Source organism: Marmota flaviventris, chromosome 14 (assembly GCF_047511675.1).
Source record: "Marmota flaviventris isolate mMarFla1 chromosome 14, mMarFla1.hap1, whole genome shotgun sequence".
In the NCBI taxonomy this organism is placed as follows: Eukaryota; Metazoa; Chordata; class Mammalia; order Rodentia; family Sciuridae; genus Marmota; species Marmota flaviventris.
In genome coordinates this window covers 34,877,222-34,897,341 of record NC_092511.1, presented here as the reverse complement: position 1 = coordinate 34,897,341, position 20,120 = coordinate 34,877,222, and the positions used below count along the sequence as shown (strand labels likewise).

Genomic DNA, 20,120 nt, shown 5'->3' with positions numbered 1-20,120 from the left:
AAAATTTTTTAAGTCATATCACTTTTGGAATATAGAATTCTGAATAGAAAATTGATGCTTGCCATTCTTTCAAGTCACTAGGAAACCTAGTGTTAATTTCAGTGTTGTTAAAGTTATGCTTGGTGGGTCTATTCCTAGGGTTTGTGTTTTGGTACATTTCGAAAAATGTATCCTGTCATCTATAACCACTGAAGGCAAGGGGTTGGGAGGACTATCTTTTAAAGTTACTTTTCTCAAAAAATTACTATAAAACTATCCCATAATCAAAGGTGTTCTGAAACAGTGGTGATTTGGAAAGACAGAAAAAAAAAAGGAGCTTTTTATGTTGAGAATTAGGTATTAAAGTGAGGAGATAAAACAAAACCGTTTAGTGTTGAGAATGGTCCTAAAAATACAACTAAAAAAAATTTTTTTTTTTTTCGTTCTTTTTGGGTTTGTTCTGGAACAGTGGCCCTTACTCTGGCAGCATAAAAAGATTCCCCACATCCCACCACAAAGGTGGGCAACTGCTAGGGTGTCAAGGCACAGGAATGTGCATTTTACTAAGCTCCCTGGGTGATTTAGGAATCATGTGTCTCTAACATTTTGGTTACACACCCTTAATACTTGTAGTAACGTATCACATGTAAGTATATTATAGAATATACTTAAAACATTCATGAGATGAGATTGGAAAACAGAGATTTAAACATATTCTTGCCTCTTAGGGTGGGTGCTCATTCAGAATCCTAGAATATTTTCCAGACTGCAATTGCAATCAGTTAGTGGCTCATGAAATCTAGTGGGACAGAATCAGCATTTTTCTTTTTTAAATGAAATAGACTGGAAAATATCAAAGCACTTCATTTAGTGAAGATAGCATTTTGTGAAATGTTGATTTCAGTTTTATGGGCATGTATATAGCTATATAGCATGTATATAGCATTCTGTATAGTAGTGTACTGCGATGTAGTATAAAACATCATTTCTTTCTATAGTCCTACTATGAATCTTGACATAATAAGTTTGAAAGACACTGACTTTTATAAGATAGTTATGTATAACCCTTATATTCACAGTCTGTAAAATACAGGCTTATCTTCTTTCCTTCTCTTTCTAGGTTTTCATAAAGATATTAGAATATAATTGACATATAAAAAGATGTATATGTTTAATGTATATACCTGAGTGTGTTTGGGAATAAGTATATTCTCATAAAACCTTCATCACCATCAAGGCCATAAGTATATTCATCTCCTCCCTCCTTTGTTGTTATTGTTATTGGGGGTTTTTTGTGTATAAGAATACTGATGATCTACCCTGTTAACAATTTAAAGTTTATCATACAGTATTGTTAGCTGTAAGCAATGTGTGTAGAGTTCCAGAACTTACCTCACGTGACAAGCTTTGCACCCTTTAACCATCCTCTCTCCATTTCCCCTCCTTCCAGCCCCTACCAACTGCCATTCTATTCTTTGCTCTTGAGTTTGACTATTTAGATTCCACATAGAAGTGAGACTTTCTGTACAATTGAAAACACTTTTATTTTAGCCGTCTTCACACCACCATTATTTATAGCTTCCTTCTCCGTGTAGCTCTGAGTCCAAGATCTAAAGCTTCAGATCAACTTGGACCTTAAACCAATAAAGTGTTATATTGATGTTGAATTATAACTTCATTTAAATACATTTGGAACTTTTGAAAATAACCTTGAACTGGGGATTCAGAAGCAAAAGTTCAAGTTCCAGCTAATTATGTTACTAGAGTCTGTCATATAACATCTCTGGAGTCATGTCCTAGTTCATTGCCAATGCTAGACTAGGACCATCTCTTTCCCTTCCAGCTCAGTATCAATGGTCAGAGTAAAAAGGAATTGTTTTTTTATAGGCAACTATATTGTAATATTGGCAACAATATGAGCTACTGTAGCAAGGGGCAGTGCCCCCTAGTATTATTCTGCCAGTCTTGCTCTCAATCCCTGAACAGCAATCCATGATAATTATCTACATAATGCTACTTGTTCAATCTCAAGAGCAATAGTTTTCCTGCCATCTTTGTTTTGATAATTCCTTCGCTGACTCTTAATGTGTTACAGATGCACTTGACTTCTAATGAGATTTCTTCAGTTTTATTGGCAAGGTCATTTAACCTTCCCAACAAGTAATGGAACATCTCAAAAGTAACAGTAATAGCTACCTTGAAAATTTTTTTTAAAACCAGCTTTCTTCTATTTAGTTTCTCATGTTTCAAAAATTTTATGAGAGTGAATTGTTTCAAGGAAGGAAGGAAAACTGCTTATTCAGAGAGCAGTAAGGGATATAAATTATTTTAAATCTCTGATAATACTAAATGGTAATCTTAAGGAATTTGAGAATCATGTAACAACAGCCCTGCTTTATCTTTTGAGAATTGCTCTTAATTTTCTCTTGTAGCTGCTAGCTTCCTATTTCATTCTTTCTGGAAATAATGCTATTCTATCACTGATGATTTTTACTGGATTAGCCAGTTTTCGTTATCCAGAGTAATATAAATTACAATCACTGAGTAATGTCCTGTATATAAGCACAATCCATTTTCATTGCTTTGAAATATCTAATGTGAAATACTTTCTGTGATAGATTAATTTTTGCAGTTGATTATAACTTTAAAGATTGATACCCTTCCCGCTACAATTTCTCCCTCTTTATTGTGGTAGTTCTTTTTTTTTTTTAATTTTTTTAATATTTATATTTTAGTTTTTCGGCAGACACAACATCTTTGTTTGTATGTGGTGCTGAGGATCGAACCCGGGCCACACACATGCCAGGCAAGCGCGCTACCACTTGAGCCACATCCCCAGCCCCTGTGGTAGTTCTTAAAAAAAAAAAAAAAAGTCCGGGATTCTGTGCAGTCCAGTTCAGTAGCCACTAGCCATATAGAGTCATGTTTAAATTTAAGTTATTTAAAGTTAATTAGGTTTTATTATTTCTGTTCCTCTGTCATAGTGTCCTGTACAGCCACATGTGAGTGGCGAACTGTATTGTGTAGCACAGATAAGGAATATTTCCCATCATCACAGAAAATTTGGTTTCTAGGGGAAAAAATCAGAATTATGATCAAATTTCTTTTATTGTATGGATGAGTGCAGTGCAGAGATCTCTATCAGTAACTTTTTGTAGTTTTTCTCCTTTTACCAGTTTGGAACATATTTTGGTTGAAATTGGTCAGTTCCTCTCATGGGAATTTTTCTTTCTAATCCTTAGCTCTACTTTCATATTTATAATGAAAAGGCAGCTTCCCAAGATAGGAAGAGATTATTAAAAAAGAATGTTACATGTTTTGAGGTTTTCACACCCTCAAAGTGTATTTCACATCAATCAGTTAAAAGAAGTTTTGTTACCTCATGGTTTTAGAACCTTAGGGAATATTCTTAAGGAAATATGGTATAATAAATGTAATAATATTGGCATAAGGAGTGAGTTAATTTTTATTTAATCATGCCACAGATTGAGGAAGTAAATCCTTTATTTCACATAATTTATAGTCTCATGCATGAGTTGTTGATTTAGGAGCTTTGACAGATGGGACAAAGGGAAAAAGTCAAACTGAGCAATGGGTGCTTTGGCGGGATTTAAGAGGATTGGTTGGGGGATAAGAAAATCCTGCATCCAGGGACCACAGGGGTGAACCTCAGAGGCTACAGGGGACTGAGGGGATGGGTGTATTTTGGTGTTTGGGGAGGATTTTATTAAGATTGGTGAGAATAATTTAGCAGTGACCCCGCTTTCCTCACAATCTGCTCAGCTCGAGGCTTCTGTGCAGGGCTGGGAGCGAGGTGACCACTGAGATTGGTGTAAGGCAAATGGCAGCAATTGCTTTTGCCCCCTTGACCTGTGGTGATTTCCTAATTCTGTGATGAACCCCAGGCATTAAAGACACCCAGAGATAGATGTCATTTCTGTTTTTGGGGGGGTTTGTCTTTTTGTTTTTTTAATCTTGTATGTTTGTTTCATTAAGTTTTTAACTCTTGAGTTTTAAAAAGTTAGGGTTCTTCTTAAAGTCTAAAACTGGGATAGGGTTGTTGTGTGAAAATTTTAATTTAAATTTAAACGGTTTTGGTTCTACAGTATGTTTAAAAGCTTTAAGAACTCTATGTATCTAGATGACAGAAATTTGAAAATTAATCAACCAAATGATATGGTGTTGGTTAGTAATATGCTGTAGTTTATGTTTAAAATATACAGTGCTGAAAATAAATGTTCATTTTTGTTGCAGGAAGAATAGTTTTACATTTTATAATTATGGTGAATGTAGGAAAAAGTATCCAGCTTAGAATACAGCGGAACAATGCAGGGCATGCAGTTATTTTAGTCATCTAATATGTCAGCATTCAAGAATCTGAACCGATTGTTTAAAAAAAATCTTGTACTTTGTTTCTTTTGTTGCTCATTTCCAACTTTGTCATCTGTCAGAATGCAAAAAAAAATTATCCTTCTATAACCATTGACAGGATAACACAAAAGCTGTCTCCAGGTCGATATTTTGCAGCAATATTTTTAACATACGAACAGTAGTTTTTATAATTTCACCTTGGTGCTCAACCATTTATTATCGTATCAGAAGCATGTCAGTAATTCCTTTCTAAATGTCTGCTTCTTTTAGCGCTGAGACCCACATCAAGGGCTTCGCACTGAACGATGCTGCCAACAGCCTCCTCATCATAACGCAAGTTAGGCGGGATTATTTGAAAGGTATGTCACAATGCTTGACCTTTACGTCACATTAATGCCTCTGCAGATTTTTCTTGTAACGCCCTTCGAATACTTGGATAAAGGAGTCCATTTAGCAAATTACCTGCTTATCAAGAGCCTTTTGTGGTAGCTGAGAGACGTAAATTACTGTACATGCATTTATAATACAGCTTGAATATGAATGTACTTGTCATTTGACCACTTAGTCCAGTTTCCATTCCATTTAACACAAGATGGGTTTTCTTAAGATGAATCACAGCTCTTCAGACATGCAAAATTTGTGTTCCAGAACGAGAGAAAGTACAGGCTTTCAAGTGCGTTAAAATTCACAGCACAAGTCATTTTGCTTTGGAAATTAACATACTTTCGGGTGTCTGAAACAATTCCCAGCAGTTGTTTCTTGCGTATTGTGTTGGTTGTGTGTGAGATAGCAAATGAGTTAAATTGAGTGTTAAATTTGTGGGATTGTGCACTAAATGATTATAATATTGATTTTTAAAACTTAATCTAACACTTTTTTAATAGTTCATAATATCAACAGCAATAAAATATGGTATTTGTTTGAAGTTTAGAATTTATAAATGAATATTAAAAGGGTAACACAAGAGACGTGGAGATGATTTTGGAGAGGGTTGGCTTGGGGGCTGGTGGTTTGGTAGATGGTTTGCATTGAGCTGGATTTGGATGTGGAGGGCTTTTGAATGAGCTTCCAAGTGGGACAGTGATGACTCTCTTAAATTTAGGTAAGTAGCTTTTCACATTAAGTTTCACATTTGAATTTTAGTCAATACAGTAATATTACAATTTTACTAATAGAACAAAACTCACATAGGAGATCTTTTAAGATTGGGGTAAAAAGTTCTTATTAAATGTTACAGGTTTCTTCCCTAGTCTGTAATAGCAGTGTTCTTCCTGGCTTGCATGTTTATAAAATATTTTGCATCTCTGAAAGTTGGCATTGCTTGTAATACACAAACATGCTGGTCTTTAGCCATTTCCCTAGTTGATTAGCACTGAATATGTAAGTGGTGATTTCTCCCTTTCCAAAATTTCCACCCTAGCATTCCACAGGCAGGGCCCCCATCAACATAGTCTTTTTGGACAGCCTTAAATTGTAATTGAGTAGAGTAGGGCTTATTAAAATTTTGGATTAACAACTTAAATACATTGAAAAATGAAAATTGTTCCCCATATAAATAAGCTCATTGTTGTAAATAGCTACTTTTCTATAGGAATAAAGGATAAAACTTTTTTTGTGTGTTTATATTATAGTACTAAGGATTAAACACAGGGTCTCACACGTAATATTGTAGGCAAGCGCTCTATAACTGAGCTGCATCCCAAACCTTAAACAAACCATCTATTAATTTTAATTTCAGAGATTCATTTGTGGGTTGAATCTGACCCAAGTTTAACTTGACTGCTATCCTTTTGTTGTTGTTGTTTTAAATATTTATTTTTTAGTTGTAGTTGGAAACAATACCTTTATTTCACTTATTTATTCTTATGTGGTGCTGAGGATCGAACCCAGGGTCTCGAACATGCAAGGCAAGCGCTCTACCACTGAGCCACCATGACAGCCCCTAACTTGACTGCTATCCTTTATTAATATGTTAGGTGCCCCATGAAAACTATAGAAAGTGCATGGTATAATTTCTCATCTATTCTTCCCAGCTATTCAACTCAAATGGAGGATATCTGAGAAGAGAACATCCTCCACCCAATGCAACCCCCACCCCCAGCCCTGACTCCCAGCCTGACCATACACTAACCACTTGTTGGAGTAAAGTGATCATTGGCAAGGATGGGGAATCATGTTGGCCTTGTTTCTATCTCTACATTTTGCTCCATTATCAGTGAAAGCCCCCAAGTTTTAAAGACCCCTTCTGTTCTTCTGCCTTTCTCTCTTTCAGGTTTTTTTTAAATAAACCCAATCTAAGGCAGTAATAAAAAAATAATAATAATAAAGACAAATCCTACTATAATTTTATAAGCTAATAATGCTTGTAAAATATTAAAAACTGATATCATGGCATCTTTACAATATATTGAGTATTACTAGTGAGTGAGTAAATGATGGAATTGAATAATACTGAGAAAAGTCTTTGGGGTAGGAATGTGGGTGGATATCATTTTTGGTGTCTTTTTTAAGTCATTTGCTCTACAGTTCTATGTGAGAATGAGATTTAGGTCATGAGGTCTCATGCTCCCTTTGAATAAACACAAAATGATCTATTCTGCTCACCTCTCTACTCATGTATCCATAGGTGCAGCATCTGGGGTGGTTAGACTCAAGTTGGTATCTAAAGTGATATCACTTTGACCTTGGGAAAATGTTTCAATTTTCTGCTTCAGCAGCTCATATGTAAAGTTGGTACTTGCCTCATAAGGGTAGTTGTGAGTGTAGTTTCTTAATATTGTGCCTAGTATGCAGTAAATGCTCAGCTATCATAATAAATGCTCAATAATTTTGAGTTACCATAGTCACTATCATTAATCTTATTTTTGTTTTTATTTTGATCCACTGGTGTTAAGAACCTCCCTAACTTACAATATACTTACGTACTAAGAATACTTGGGCTGGAAATGTCGCTCAGTGGTAAGAGTGCTTGCCTAGAATGCATGAGGTCCTGGGTTCAATCTCCAGTACTGAAGGGAAAAAAAGAGGGGCTGGGGATGTGGCTCAGTGGTAGAGCGCTTGCCTTGCACATGCAAGGTCCCGGGTTCAGTCCCTGGTTTGATCCTCAGCCACCACGTAAAAATAAATAAATAAAATAAAGTGATTGTGTACAACTACAAGAAATAAATAAATATTTTTTTTTTTTTTAAAAAGAATACTTGAACTTGATTATCTGTAGACCACCAGTTAACAAGGTAACCTTAAGCTTATTTTCTGTAATTTTTATTTTTAATAATATAAAAACATTTTTGTTTCCTATATTGCATATGATTTTTAAATTACATATTTTCCCCTTTCCCTATTTCAGAGTCACTGATTAAAATTATTTATAGATTTGGTATAATAGTATATTCAGTAATAAATACTAAACTCATGTCTTTTACTGTATTTTTTTAATAGACTGTTTAATTATTACCCTTTCCCATTCCTCTGTGAAAGATAAGCTGTTCTTATTCAGAGAGCTGCTTTGAGAGCTTGGTTTTGTCTAGGTTGCATTGCTGTAATTGCTATAAAGCCATGAAGTTTTCTTTGGTAGGGTGGTTGTTATGCTGCTATTGCATCTCCTTTCAGTTATCACTTTATTTAATACCTGAACTTCACAACACTTGCACATGAGTCAGTAAATTAGAAGGATATTTCATATTTATTCATCATCGAGTACTTGTAATTGTGATTCTCTGCATTTAAAAAAAAAAACCCATTGGTTGTAGCCATAAGACTTGAATGAGCTTTGTTTTATTTGAAAACTGAATGTAAGAAAATACCCACAGGTGTCTAATCATATAAAAGAAATCTGTTAATGTGAAAGTTTGACTGTTCCTATGAGGTTGATCTTGTTTGAAACAGAAAAACTCATTTTCAAGGAAGCATCTTTGAGATATTAAATGTTTTTGATAATAATGTAATCTTTGAGTTAATAAAATCTGAAAATATATGAATTTAGGTAGAAGTTACATATTTTTGGAAACTCTTTAATTTTTAAAATTTTTCCTTATTTGTACTTTTCTGAACTTGTCAATTTCCTTGGAATGAGATGCAAAATTTTATCCCTGAATGGATAAAATTCACATTGTCAATAATAATTGTGTTCTGTGACATAAAGAAGAAATTTCCCTGGTCTCTAATACTTTACGGATAGTCAAATTAGTTTTTTTTTATTTAAGATTTCTCATGAAGTATTAATACTTTCTGTAATCTAGAATAAATTATTCATAGCTTTTTGTATATAGCCATTTGGTGCTCATATTTTCAAAGTACATTTAAGTCAATATGGATCATATAAGAAAATTTGCATCCTCTGCCCTTATATTTTAGCTGCTCTAACAACTCTGAAAACAGCCTTGGATTTGAAGCAGATTCCTTCTAGATTGTCAGTGACCCGCCTTATCCAGGCATTTGCCTTGAAGGGTGACATACAAAGCATAGAAGCAATTCAGAAGATGGTAAATGGACTTGACTCAATTGGACTCTCCAACATGGTTTTCATCAATAACATTGCTCTGGCACAAATAAAGAAGTAAGTACTTTCAAACTTTCTTGAATTATCTCTACTGCCTTTAAGAACTTTTTTAGACCTTTGGAAACCATGTTGGAAATTTCAGTGCTGATTATTGTTGCTGATTATTTCCTATTATAAGTAATCATATGTTGAAAAAAGTATTTTATCTTTAAATTAAAACAAAGAATAAACAACAGTTATCAGATTCATAAAATTTACTCTACAGCTGCTAACTTTTCTAATTTTATATAGATATTCATGCCAGGCCTCTTGTTGTCAAAACACTTCTTTACACAAGTGAAAATGACTTCATTCATTTGTCAACAATGCTTGAGAGCGATGCTCTGCTAGCATATTGTGAAACAAGACCCAGCAAGCTTGTTAGAAATATATATTTCTAGAGCTGGAGGTGCACCTCAGGGGTGGACTAGGCGCTTAGTGTGCACAAGGCCTTGGGTTCCATGTCCAACACTAAAAAGAGAAAAAAAAAATCATTTCCATACTCTTCACCCATCCACCCCTTCAAGACACACACCCACAAGAAGGGGAAGTACTTAGATATGATTCTCTTACCACCATCTCGAGAGTCCTTGATGAGAATCACCACTATAGAGTTATGTAAGGACTTTTTTAAAATTGACCTAACTAGCAAAGTACTTTGTTCAAATTAAAGATTCATAGGGATAAATATGGAATTGACATTCTTACTGCCTTTTGGGGGAAATGTTCTTTAGTAGTTAACCTTATGTACATTTCATAACATGTGATGTTAAAATATATGTTTTTGCTGGAGTTTTTCCTTCCCCATTTCTTTGAGCAAAAACAGTTGTATTTTATTAAGTTAGAAGATCAAGGAAATTATTCAAGGAACAGTTGGATGAATTTTTTAAAGTTACCATATAAACAGTTTTATAAAATACAGAGATTATATTTTTAGACACTATTAACTGGAACCTATGAGACAAATATATTATAACAGGATATTTGTTTTTAGTCAGTGAGGTGTTTTTTTGTTTGTTTGTGGTGCTGGGTCCTTGTGCACGCAAGGCAAGCACCCTACCAACTGAGCTATACCCCAACCCGAGTTATATATATATTTTTTTAATTTTTGTAGTTGTAGGAGAACAGAATGTCTTTATTTGTTTATTTTTATATGGTGCTTAGGATCAAACCCAGTGCCTCACACATGCGAGGCAAATGCTCTGCCACTGAGCTACAACCCCAGCCCCCAAGTTCTATTTTTTAAAGTATTAATTTCAACATAAGATTATTTGAAGTGCCTTATCATAACATTATCAAATGTAGACCACCTTAACCACAAAAATAGCGTATATTTTCTCATAATTTGCTTAATAAGACCATATAGTTAATTTTTTTTTCTTATTTTTTTTCTGAGAATTTTAGTATTTTCCAAATGTATAGTGCCCAAGAAAAGGAAATTTATAGATTATGAAAATATACCTTTTGAAGACATGGTCAGCATCTTTAAAAATCTTGAGATGCCATATATTGTCTTTACCTCATGTAGTAGTGACCAGTTGTGGGTTATAAAGTGAAAATTAGAGCAGTTAAACTTAAATTTTCATTATACAGCCAAAGAGCTATAAAATCAAATATTTAAGAAAGTTATCCTAATTAATTCTTCTATAGTTGTTTGATCTTGTCCCTAGAGCAGAATTTTAAAATAAGCAACTATTTTTTAACTACTGTGAAGTAAAATATGTAACTACTATAGCATGAACCTCTCGGTGATTGCCTTTGGTATCAAATCATGAGTAGATTTAACTTGCATGTGGTTTATGAAATCTGTTTAATTATAAATGTATTTCCTTTTGTTTCCTAAAGTGTTTGCATGAGCTAATCTAAAAGTAAGTTCTTGTGCTGATACTGACTGCAATATTAATACAAAAGCAAATATTTCTTTTCAATTTGTTTTGCTTCCTTTTACAGCCATAACATAGATGTTGCCATAGAAAACATTGAAAATATGCTTACTTCAGGGAATCAAACCATAGAACCTCAGTACTTTGGCTTGGCATATTTATTCAGAAAGGTAATAGAGGAGCAGATAGAACCAGCAGTTGAAAAGTGTAAGTTGGTTGTTTTTGTGAACGAATACAGAAGCACTTTTTCTCCAGTAAAACTGGACCAAATATCTTTGGATGAGTCATACCCCTGTTTTAACAAGATTTTTCTTACCTGTTTTCCAGTAAGCATCATGGCAGAGAGATTGGCCAATCAGTTTGCAGTTTATAAACCTGTCACCGATCTTTTCCTTCAGCTTGTGGGTTCGGGCAAGGTGGATGACGCCAGAGCTCTCCTACAGGTAATGACTCATGGAGCTGGTGAGGCTTGCAGCTTGTGAGAAGTGAACTGAAGTCACTAGATGTGTGTATGGAGGAATACTAGAAACAAACTGTGGTGCTGCTAGAACATTTGAATTCATTGTGAATCAAGGTTGCATGACAAGGAGATGGATCGTAGGTTGTAGGTTGCTGGTTTTGAAAACTAGGAATATCTGTATAATTAAAAGAAGGTTTGGGATGGGAAAGATGGGTTTTGCTGAAATTATTTAAAGACAAATGTTTCTGTGCAGATAGGTGATGCAAAACGTCCATTCCTTTGATCTCTCATTTTAATTTCTCTAATGCTCTAAATACTGTGTATCACCATGGCAACACAGTTTGCAAACAAAAAGTAGGAAATGTTTGCTTTTCAAGTACAGCTTCTCACTTGAATACTCAAACATTCTCAGTGCCTTATTCAAGGTTTATTAAGAGTTGAATTTGCTTTCTATTCACTTGTGTGTCACAGACACATTAAATGACAAATGCAGGTCTCTGTGGCCCGCACTCTCAGTTAAATTAGCAATCTTCAGGGAAGGAGACAACTGCATTCATGCCACTTTAACTACACTAAATATAAAGCTGCGCCAAGTGCGACAGAACTGTGGGTGATCAGAGCTGCCACTGGCAGTGTACACAAACAGGCACCGCTGGGGAGCCCTTCCCAGCAGGTGGCAGTCAAACAGCCACCGTGATCCCGCCAGCGGCTGTGTTTGTGTAGACTCCCTGTGTCAGATTGAGGCCTGGAACCAATTTCTGATAGTAAATAGTATTATATTCACTTACATTGTTACCAGCTGCAAGATACCTTAAGTCGGAGATAGAGAAGGTAAAAACTGTACCCATTTGCTTGAAGCTCCAGTTTTGATCTTTAAAGTTCATCTAATCTGACAGTACAGCCAAGCCATTTTGAAAAGAAATGCCTGCAAAAATTTTTCTCCAGTTTAACAGTTGAATAAAAAAATGAAATTGGTGCTGCTTCTAGGGCTTTTGCTTTTGTTTCTGAACAGAGAGGAATTCTGATTAGCTTGGTTTGGCTCTTTTACTCTCCCCCCCACCCCTCGCCCCCCTTTTTTTTGAAAAGGCAATTTATGATAGGTAGGGATTTTATAAAGAATCTTCTCATTATTTTAGCGTGCTGCAATTAGTGTTTAAAGGTCTATCTTGAAAGGAATATACTCTATGCTTTGTCTTCATGTTTATGTATCTAAACACCTACTTCATAAATATCTAATCAAAGTGATGGTATTCCTTCAACTTAACACATTCTTGTGATTGTGTTAGAAAATGGCACTTGGTACCTCCTCTGCCATCTTGTTCTGAGCTATAACCTTCATGACAGCCAGGCTGTGGCCTGCTGCCCTCAGAGTTCCCTTTACCCTCGGCAGCCTCACCTGGCAGGGGCTCCTGAAATGGCTGAGTGTTGATGTGGCAGCAGCGTCTTCATTGGCATCCCCTCAGTAGACTGAGGTTCCAGATGATAAGCCCTTACCCATCCTTTACCTGCTTGTCAAACAATAAAAGAGTATTCTTACTTTAGCAAAGAACACTTTATTCACAGATGTCGAAAACATCGGTTTATAATGTAAATGTTCCATGTGTCCCCAAAAGTTCTTTTTATACTATTCGTTTTAATATTGACAGTGTTTTAAAGCTTTGGAAGAGCAATGTGCTTTGAGAAACTTAAAAGAATGACATCTATGATGAGTGTAAACTAAAATATTGTCTTGCCATATTTGATTTGACTATAGCATCTAAGATTGGATAGACACTTGATTTATCTGGTCTGTCATATAAACTTTTTTTTTGAGTTTAACTTTTGTCTCTTTCTCAAGCACTGGCTGTCTATTGCAATGAAAGCCTTTTATAAAATAGAGAGATTGAAATCAGTCCTTTTGTATGCGTAAGTGTAGGTAATTATACTTTAAAGAGAACTTGCTTTGTACATTTTAATTTTTATAAAGAAACGAGCAGTTATCTCCCTGACACCTTATTAAATGTATAATTAACCTTATGATCCCTAGCTCACTTGTGAATGCTTGGCAGTATAATTGGAGAGGAATAGTGTTTCTTTTTTTCCTCTTTCTTTGCAGTCCTAAACCTTGTTCTGTGGTTGTTGAAGCATTAGTTTAATTTTTCCCTTTTCTTTTTAAACAAACTTTATACTTCCAGTGCCAAGGACAGCTTTCGCCAAAGCTTGGCATAACTTGCACTTGTTTTCTTTTTTCTCACCTTTAAAAAAAAAATAGTCGACTATGAGGCCTTCCTGGTGGTAATGATATACTACTGTATTATTGTGAACTTTCTTAATTGGAAATATTCACCTTGATCTGCTTGTTTATCAAAAACCTGCACTTACTGAATAATGTTTTAATTTTCAGAGATGTGGAGCAATTGCTGAACAAACCTCAATTTTGTCACTATTCTGTATCAGGAGTTCTCAGAAACCAGGAACGGTACTGTGATTTACTTGTTAACAAATCAGTGATGCTGTAAGACAGACTTCCTCATGGTTTAACATAAAAGCTTGTTGGTTCAGGATCTTACCTAAAAATATCTTCGAGACTGAAGACTTTCCCTGCCTGTATTTGCTAATTCTTTAGGATGTCGATACAGAGTTGGTCCTGACTCCTTAGTTGTGCTGGAAATGAAAAACAAGTTCATGCAGTGAATTCTTTGTTCTTGTAGTTGTGCATAGAGAGCTCAAGAAAGGACTGTTAGGAATGGAAGATAAAAATTGTATTGCTTAGGTCTCCTTGGTACATTTAATAATGCAGAAGCACTGCCAAGCGAGGCCGACGTCAGCAGTGCCTATATCAGGTGGCTCTCCTGACCATTTATCAGGTATAAACTACCAGGTCCATGCGCCGTTGGCTTTAAAACTGATGTGGTCTCCAAAATTAATGTTCCCTTTGGTAGTTGTTTAAACTGTGAAAGGGGTGTGTGTAAGTGTTACAGAATCAAAATACTTTTTTGCGGGGGCAGGGAGGGTACCAGGGATTGAACCCAGGGGTGCTTAACACAAACCTTAGCCTCTGAGCTCCTGGGATTAGAGGTGATCACCACCACACCTGGCTCAAAATTTATTTATTTATTTGTTTATGTATGTATGTAGTTGGCCACAATGCCTTTATTTATTTTTATGTGGTGCTGAGGATTGAACCCGGGGCCTCACACATGCTAGGCAAATGCTCTACCACTGAGCCACAACTTCAGCCCTCAAAATTTATTAAAAAAAAAAAAATGGACACAATACCTTTATTTTAATTTATTTTTATGTGATGCTGAGGATAGAACCTAGTGCCTCACATGTGCTAGGCAAATGCTCTACTACTGAGCCACAACCCCAGCCCCTCAATTATATTTTTAATGTTAAAGGAAAAATAAAAAAATCTGGTTTTAAAAATTTGCATCTAATTTAATATGTTGAGTACCACGAGCCCCATTCTTAGTTTATTTTGGTATTTGTTGGCGTTTCAAAGCTAGACGAGGAGGTCTAGTTTTCCTTCTTTTTTTTTATTATTATTTATTTATTTATTTATTCTGTAGATGGACAGCATGCCTTTATTTTATTTGTTTCATTCTTATTTGGTGCTGAGGATCGAACCCAGTGCCTCTCACATGCTAGGCAAGTGCTCTGCCTCTGAGCTACAGCCCCAGCCCCCTAGTTTTCCTTCTTTTCTACACACTTTCCCCAAGTACACACACTTTTTAAAAACTTCATTTAATTTCACTTTTTAACTCTGGCTCATGTATTTATATACCATAAACAAATTATAGAAAATATTTAGTTATGCCCCTTTTCCTTTTAAAGAAATTCCTTTCAAACTTTTAAAATTTGTTATTAAAATAGTATAAAAATCTGGGCTGAGGTTGTGGCTCAGTAGTAGAGCACATACTTGGCGCACACAAGGCCCTGGGTTTAATCCCCAGCACTACAAAACAGCAATAAGAAAAAGTGTAAGAATCTAAAAAGCACTTGTTAGTCCACATGTGGGACTGGGCCAAATTAAGAAGTCCAGAAGAAATGCAGGTCTAGGTGTGGAATGACTGAAAAAACATGCCAAAAGGAATACTGTATCAGAAAATCTAAATGCCAACCAGTTACACTGTCCGTCTGTTTGAAGTAGAATGGTTAAGCCAATTTAACCTCTGGTAAGGTGGAAACAGGGCATAAACTTATGTAAAGTTCCTCACTGGGACAGTCAGCAGCATTGGAGTCATCTAGAAGTGCTAGTAGTTGGCTTTTCTTTGGGGTGGGGCAGGTCTGGATTTTCTACAGGAAATAAATAATATCTAGTTGAGGCTACATCCTCCTCCATCGGATCAAATAAAAATTCCAGTGAGACCCCAGTAGTGTTCTCTTCATGTAGCAGTGGAGAAAACTTCAGAAGATTTGCCAGAATTCTTCACATTTCATCAAAAATATTTGTACCTAAAAATACAGCTGTTATCTCTTCCACACTTGAGATCTTATAACTTTTTGATATGGTTAATAAACAATCTTCAGATGTTAAAAATATTACATTCAGATAGATAATATTATATTTAGATATTTTAGAAAATATAAAAGTGTAAATGGAATTCCATTAACTTTTGAAAAATGATGGTTTGTTTTGGCTGTAAATTATCAAATCAACATCAAATGTTGAGATAGAAGGGGAAATAGTCCATTAAATTGAGTCAGAAGTTTTGTTGTAATTATTGTATAGATTTTCTGATACAGTATTGATATATCAATGGTCCTACTGATTACACTGTTCTTTTGAATTTGTGATAATGTTACCTGTATTTAATTTCATAGGCACCAGTTCTGACGTCTTTATTAGAATTGATTCCTGAATTAAGTGAAAAGGAGGAAGCATACTCTTCTACCATGAAAAGCTATGGTAATAAAATCTAATCATATAATTTTAATATTTGTAGCATAGTAAATAAGTCTTCAGCTAAAAGGCAGTACTCCTAGAAATCAGGTAATTACTGATGATATAAGTCATTTGCTAGCTCTGGAATTTTTTTTTTAATATATATATTTTTTAGTTGTAGATGGACACTATACCTTCATTTTTATTTATTTTTATGTGGTGCTAAGGATTGAATCCAGTACCTCGCACATGATAGGCATGTGCTCTACCACTGAGCCACAACCCAGCCCCTATGTTTTTAAACTGTAAGAATATGAAACTATTCATATAACTTTAACAGAGTATCAGCATGTTCAGAGCAGCCCACATATATTGAGTTAGATCACAGGTTCCTGGAGAGACCTGGAAATTCACTTGTACTTACATATTAGAAACAGGTCAGTCTCCCCTGATCCCTACACCTGGAAAGGGAGCATGAAGGAGGTCTAAATTTGAGACCGTCTCTTGCATTGTCTTCTTGCTCCTTCAGTACCCCTCCACCTGCCTACCTGTTCTTTTGAAGTAACAGACCCCTTAGCTAAACAGCAGCCCAAGGTTTACCTGAAGTCCTGGTTGAAATTTCAGTCTTTTAACCAGATTGTTCCCTTGTTGCCAGATAAGCATGTGAACGGAAACCAGTCTAAGGTACCCTCGCTAATGAATATAAATGTTAGCATTTCTAAATCATGATTACCTTTCCATCTGCCACCTACTGGTTTGTTCATTGGAGACTTGGAATAAAGAAAGAATTGCTTTGTTGACTTTCTTTTTGTCAGGGCAACCGACCCGACAAGCTGAATTAGTAAACTGGGTTCTCTTGTTTTTCCATCCTTATGAGGGAACATGCTATGTTTCAAAATAGAGCTATAATCACAAACCTTGAATTTCCAGAAATTAACATGAAATAGTGTCAAATGTATGAAACACTTTTATTTGTTACTACTAAATTAATATATATATATATATTTTTTAGTTGTAGATGGACACATCTAAACAGGCAAAGGAAAGGAAAACACTAGTTTTCTTTAAGCAGCTTCCTAGAGAGGAGCTAGAGCTCTGTCAGCAGTAGGAAAAGGACATGGGCCTTTGGAGAGGAAACAGGGGATTTACACAAGGAGGGATTTACATGGAGGAAATTGACTTCATCCAAACTTAGAGGATCTGGTCCAACTGAGTGCTGGGGAGCTGTTTATCCGCATTCTCTTTTGGGAGAGCCATGGATTGATCAAAACACTTTTCACATCCTATTTATAATTGAGAACTTACAATCTGTGGCCATTTTAATTATCTCGGGTCTTCAGAATAGTGTAATAACCAAAGCACCTGATACCATTAATGTTATTCTAAAGGCCTTTAAATAGGTCCACGTTTGTCCTTTTCCTTCTTCACAGTGAGCATTGCTGGCAGAGTAGGGAAGAGCAGTGAGGAAGCTCAGAGTTGGTGGGAATAGCAGGTGGCAACTTGCTGAAGGTGTTCATTTGATAGAGGGATCCCAGAATCCCCAGTGGCAGAGTGTTCTGGTGCAAAGGGAACACTTTTTACCTATGACTAATAACTTTTTTTTCCTTTAACTTGGTTAGTCTTGGACAAAGATGTTGCATCAGCTAAAGCACTCTATGAACGTTTGACTGCAAAGAACATAAAGTTGAATGATCTGTTTCTAAAACGTTATGCGGTTTTGCTGAAGCATGCTGGAGAACCTGTCCCTTTCACTGAGCCCCCTGTGAGTATTTCTTAATTAAGGGGAGAAAATACCTCTACAGATTTATGTATGCCTCATAAGAATGTGTTAAAAAAAAAAAAAGTTGAATACTTAATTACATGAGGATTAGTTCTCTGTGAAGAACCCCTGAGGGAGGGCTCCAGGGAATGAGCAATGGCTTTGGCTGGGGTGGGGGTTGGTGCAAAGCCCTCTGGCTCTGAGGTTTAGGTAGAGATCTGCCCAGACCTTCCCTGTGGCCTGAGCTTATCATATGTTCCTGGGCAGTTCTCTCATCATTTGTACTTAAAGTAGAATTTAATGGCTAGTATTTCATTAGCCAGGCCTGTTATTGCCACTGTTAAAAGTTTCTTTTAAGTTTTTATTTTTTTATTTAATAAATTTGGTTTTCTCTATTACTACATATACAGAATTCCATTTTGTGAGATCATTGAACTGAAAGTCACCACACTATATTCATTTGAAACTCTTTAACCCTCCCTGCCCAGGTATAAATGAATACCTGCAGACACAGGCCTGTGCATGCAGAGGCTCCTGGTGCTGACTTTAACTCTGAATTTATCATTTTATAAACAGGAAGATGCACCAAAGCTTCAGAGACCAGTTGGCCATAGGCCTGATGGCCATGGGCTGGGCAGTCTTGGCCACCACAAAGGCAGTGCTTGTGACTCTCAAGTTCAGTACCATCAGTTCTTGCTGTTGACTTTGTCAGTAATTCTTCTCCCTTTTTTTCTCCATAACAGGAAAGCTTTGAATTTTATATAAAGCAGCTAAAGGAATCAAAGGAAACCCCTTCATGAAATGAACAGTCACTGCTTTGTTTTGTGTGTATTTGTGATCCTGTGTCTAAATGTATTTTTAAGATGTACTTGACAGGAAAAAATAAATAAATGAAAAATTACTTTGTTTATGTATCTTTTATTGTAATGTATGATGGTCAGCACCTTATTGACAATAACTGAGTACACTTTGTTGCTAGTCCTTTTTAATTTTCGGTGTACAATATAAATCTATTTTCTTTTAAGGCTTCTTTGGTATGAAGTCATAATTTTTCAGGGATCTTTTCTCATTTGACTCCAGTTACTCCGCTCTATTAAATTTATTACTTTCATAAAAATATTATTCTTTTATTGAAGTCTTGTTTATTAGTATTTATCTGAAAGATTTGAATAAAATGATGCTCAGTGAGCCTCTTAATGCTTAAAATTCTAGTATATAACAATAGCTTATTTATATGTTAAGTCGAGTCATCAAATCTTGAATTTGCCATTGCTCAGTGAGAAGCAGAGACCCTCGATTGTTCTTGGTCAGGATTCTGTCTGCCAGTGCCTGGTGGCTACTTGTCATACTTTCTTGCCATCTCCCACAGTGATTTCTATGAGCTTCTATTCATAGAAGCCCCTAATATTGGGTCTTGCACATGACTTTTCATGAAGTAGAGCTATGCATTTGTTTTTGTTTTGGTTTCAGGACTTAGTACAAACTGAACCCTTCACCAGGCTCATTATTTAGCTCATATGCTGTAAATAATGTAAAACAGTAAAATCTTGGTCTAATCAAATTTATCCCCATGTCAGGTCTCTTCCTTGTGAGGACATGAGAACTACATTGTGAGTAGTTACTTAAAAAAAACACTTAAGATAGGCAATCAAGAAAGTTTAGCAGTACTAACATAAGTGAGACCTAAGCAGAAGTCTTGGTCAGTGCTAGTTCCCGCCTGGGGCTTCCTCTGCACATGGAGTTGTTTGATTTGGCCAGAGCCTCACTCTGAGCACTTGTCCCTAGGATGACTCCACTAAAACAGTTGTTACTTTTTTGCAGTCATGCTACCCCCAAAGTATTTGAGCTAAGTGTTACTGATATGCATTAAACTGTGTCTCCAAGTAAGACATAACCTTGGGACTTCAGAGTTGTCTTTGGGGATGTGAACTATAATCTCATTTGTATGAAGTGAGTAAAATTCAGATATGATGTAAGTGTAGTAATTATATGTCCTCGTGGTCTTATGAGTGCTTTCTGAATATCTAATAGCTACACTGAAATAAATAGGCCAATTATAGCAGCACAATTTTCTCTCAAATTATAAGAAAACAGCTAATTCTGAAAAGTAAACATGTCATTGTAAACTTTTAGGAAGTATAGTATTTTGTATATAATTATATGTTCAACTATTGGAAACTAATATAATTTAAATGTGAATTTCTTTGAATAAAGGGTACTCCAATTATCTGTGAACCGCTTTATTTTTGTTATCAATAGCTGCA

General features: G+C 35.6%; 1 protein-coding gene across 1 annotated transcript in view; it reads left to right on the top strand.

Annotated features, from left to right (window-relative positions):
- The window catches only part of Lrpprc (leucine rich pentatricopeptide repeat containing), a 107,164-nt gene extending 88,407 nt beyond the window's left edge, over positions 1-18,757 (top strand). Inside the window, exons 31-38 of the mRNA XM_027934474.2 lie at positions 4,621-4,709; positions 8,704-8,905; positions 10,838-10,977; positions 11,098-11,213; positions 13,614-13,688; positions 16,037-16,121; positions 17,717-17,859; positions 18,600-18,757. Coding sequence (XP_027790275.2) covers positions 4,621-4,709; positions 8,704-8,905; positions 10,838-10,977; positions 11,098-11,213; positions 13,614-13,688; positions 16,037-16,121; positions 17,717-17,859; positions 18,600-18,656 — 907 coding nt within the window. The 3' untranslated portion in view covers positions 18,657-18,757. The remainder of the gene's footprint in view (positions 1-4,620; positions 4,710-8,703; positions 8,906-10,837; positions 10,978-11,097; positions 11,214-13,613; positions 13,689-16,036; positions 16,122-17,716; positions 17,860-18,599) is intronic.
- Positions 18,758-20,120: the final 1,363 nt, after the last annotated feature.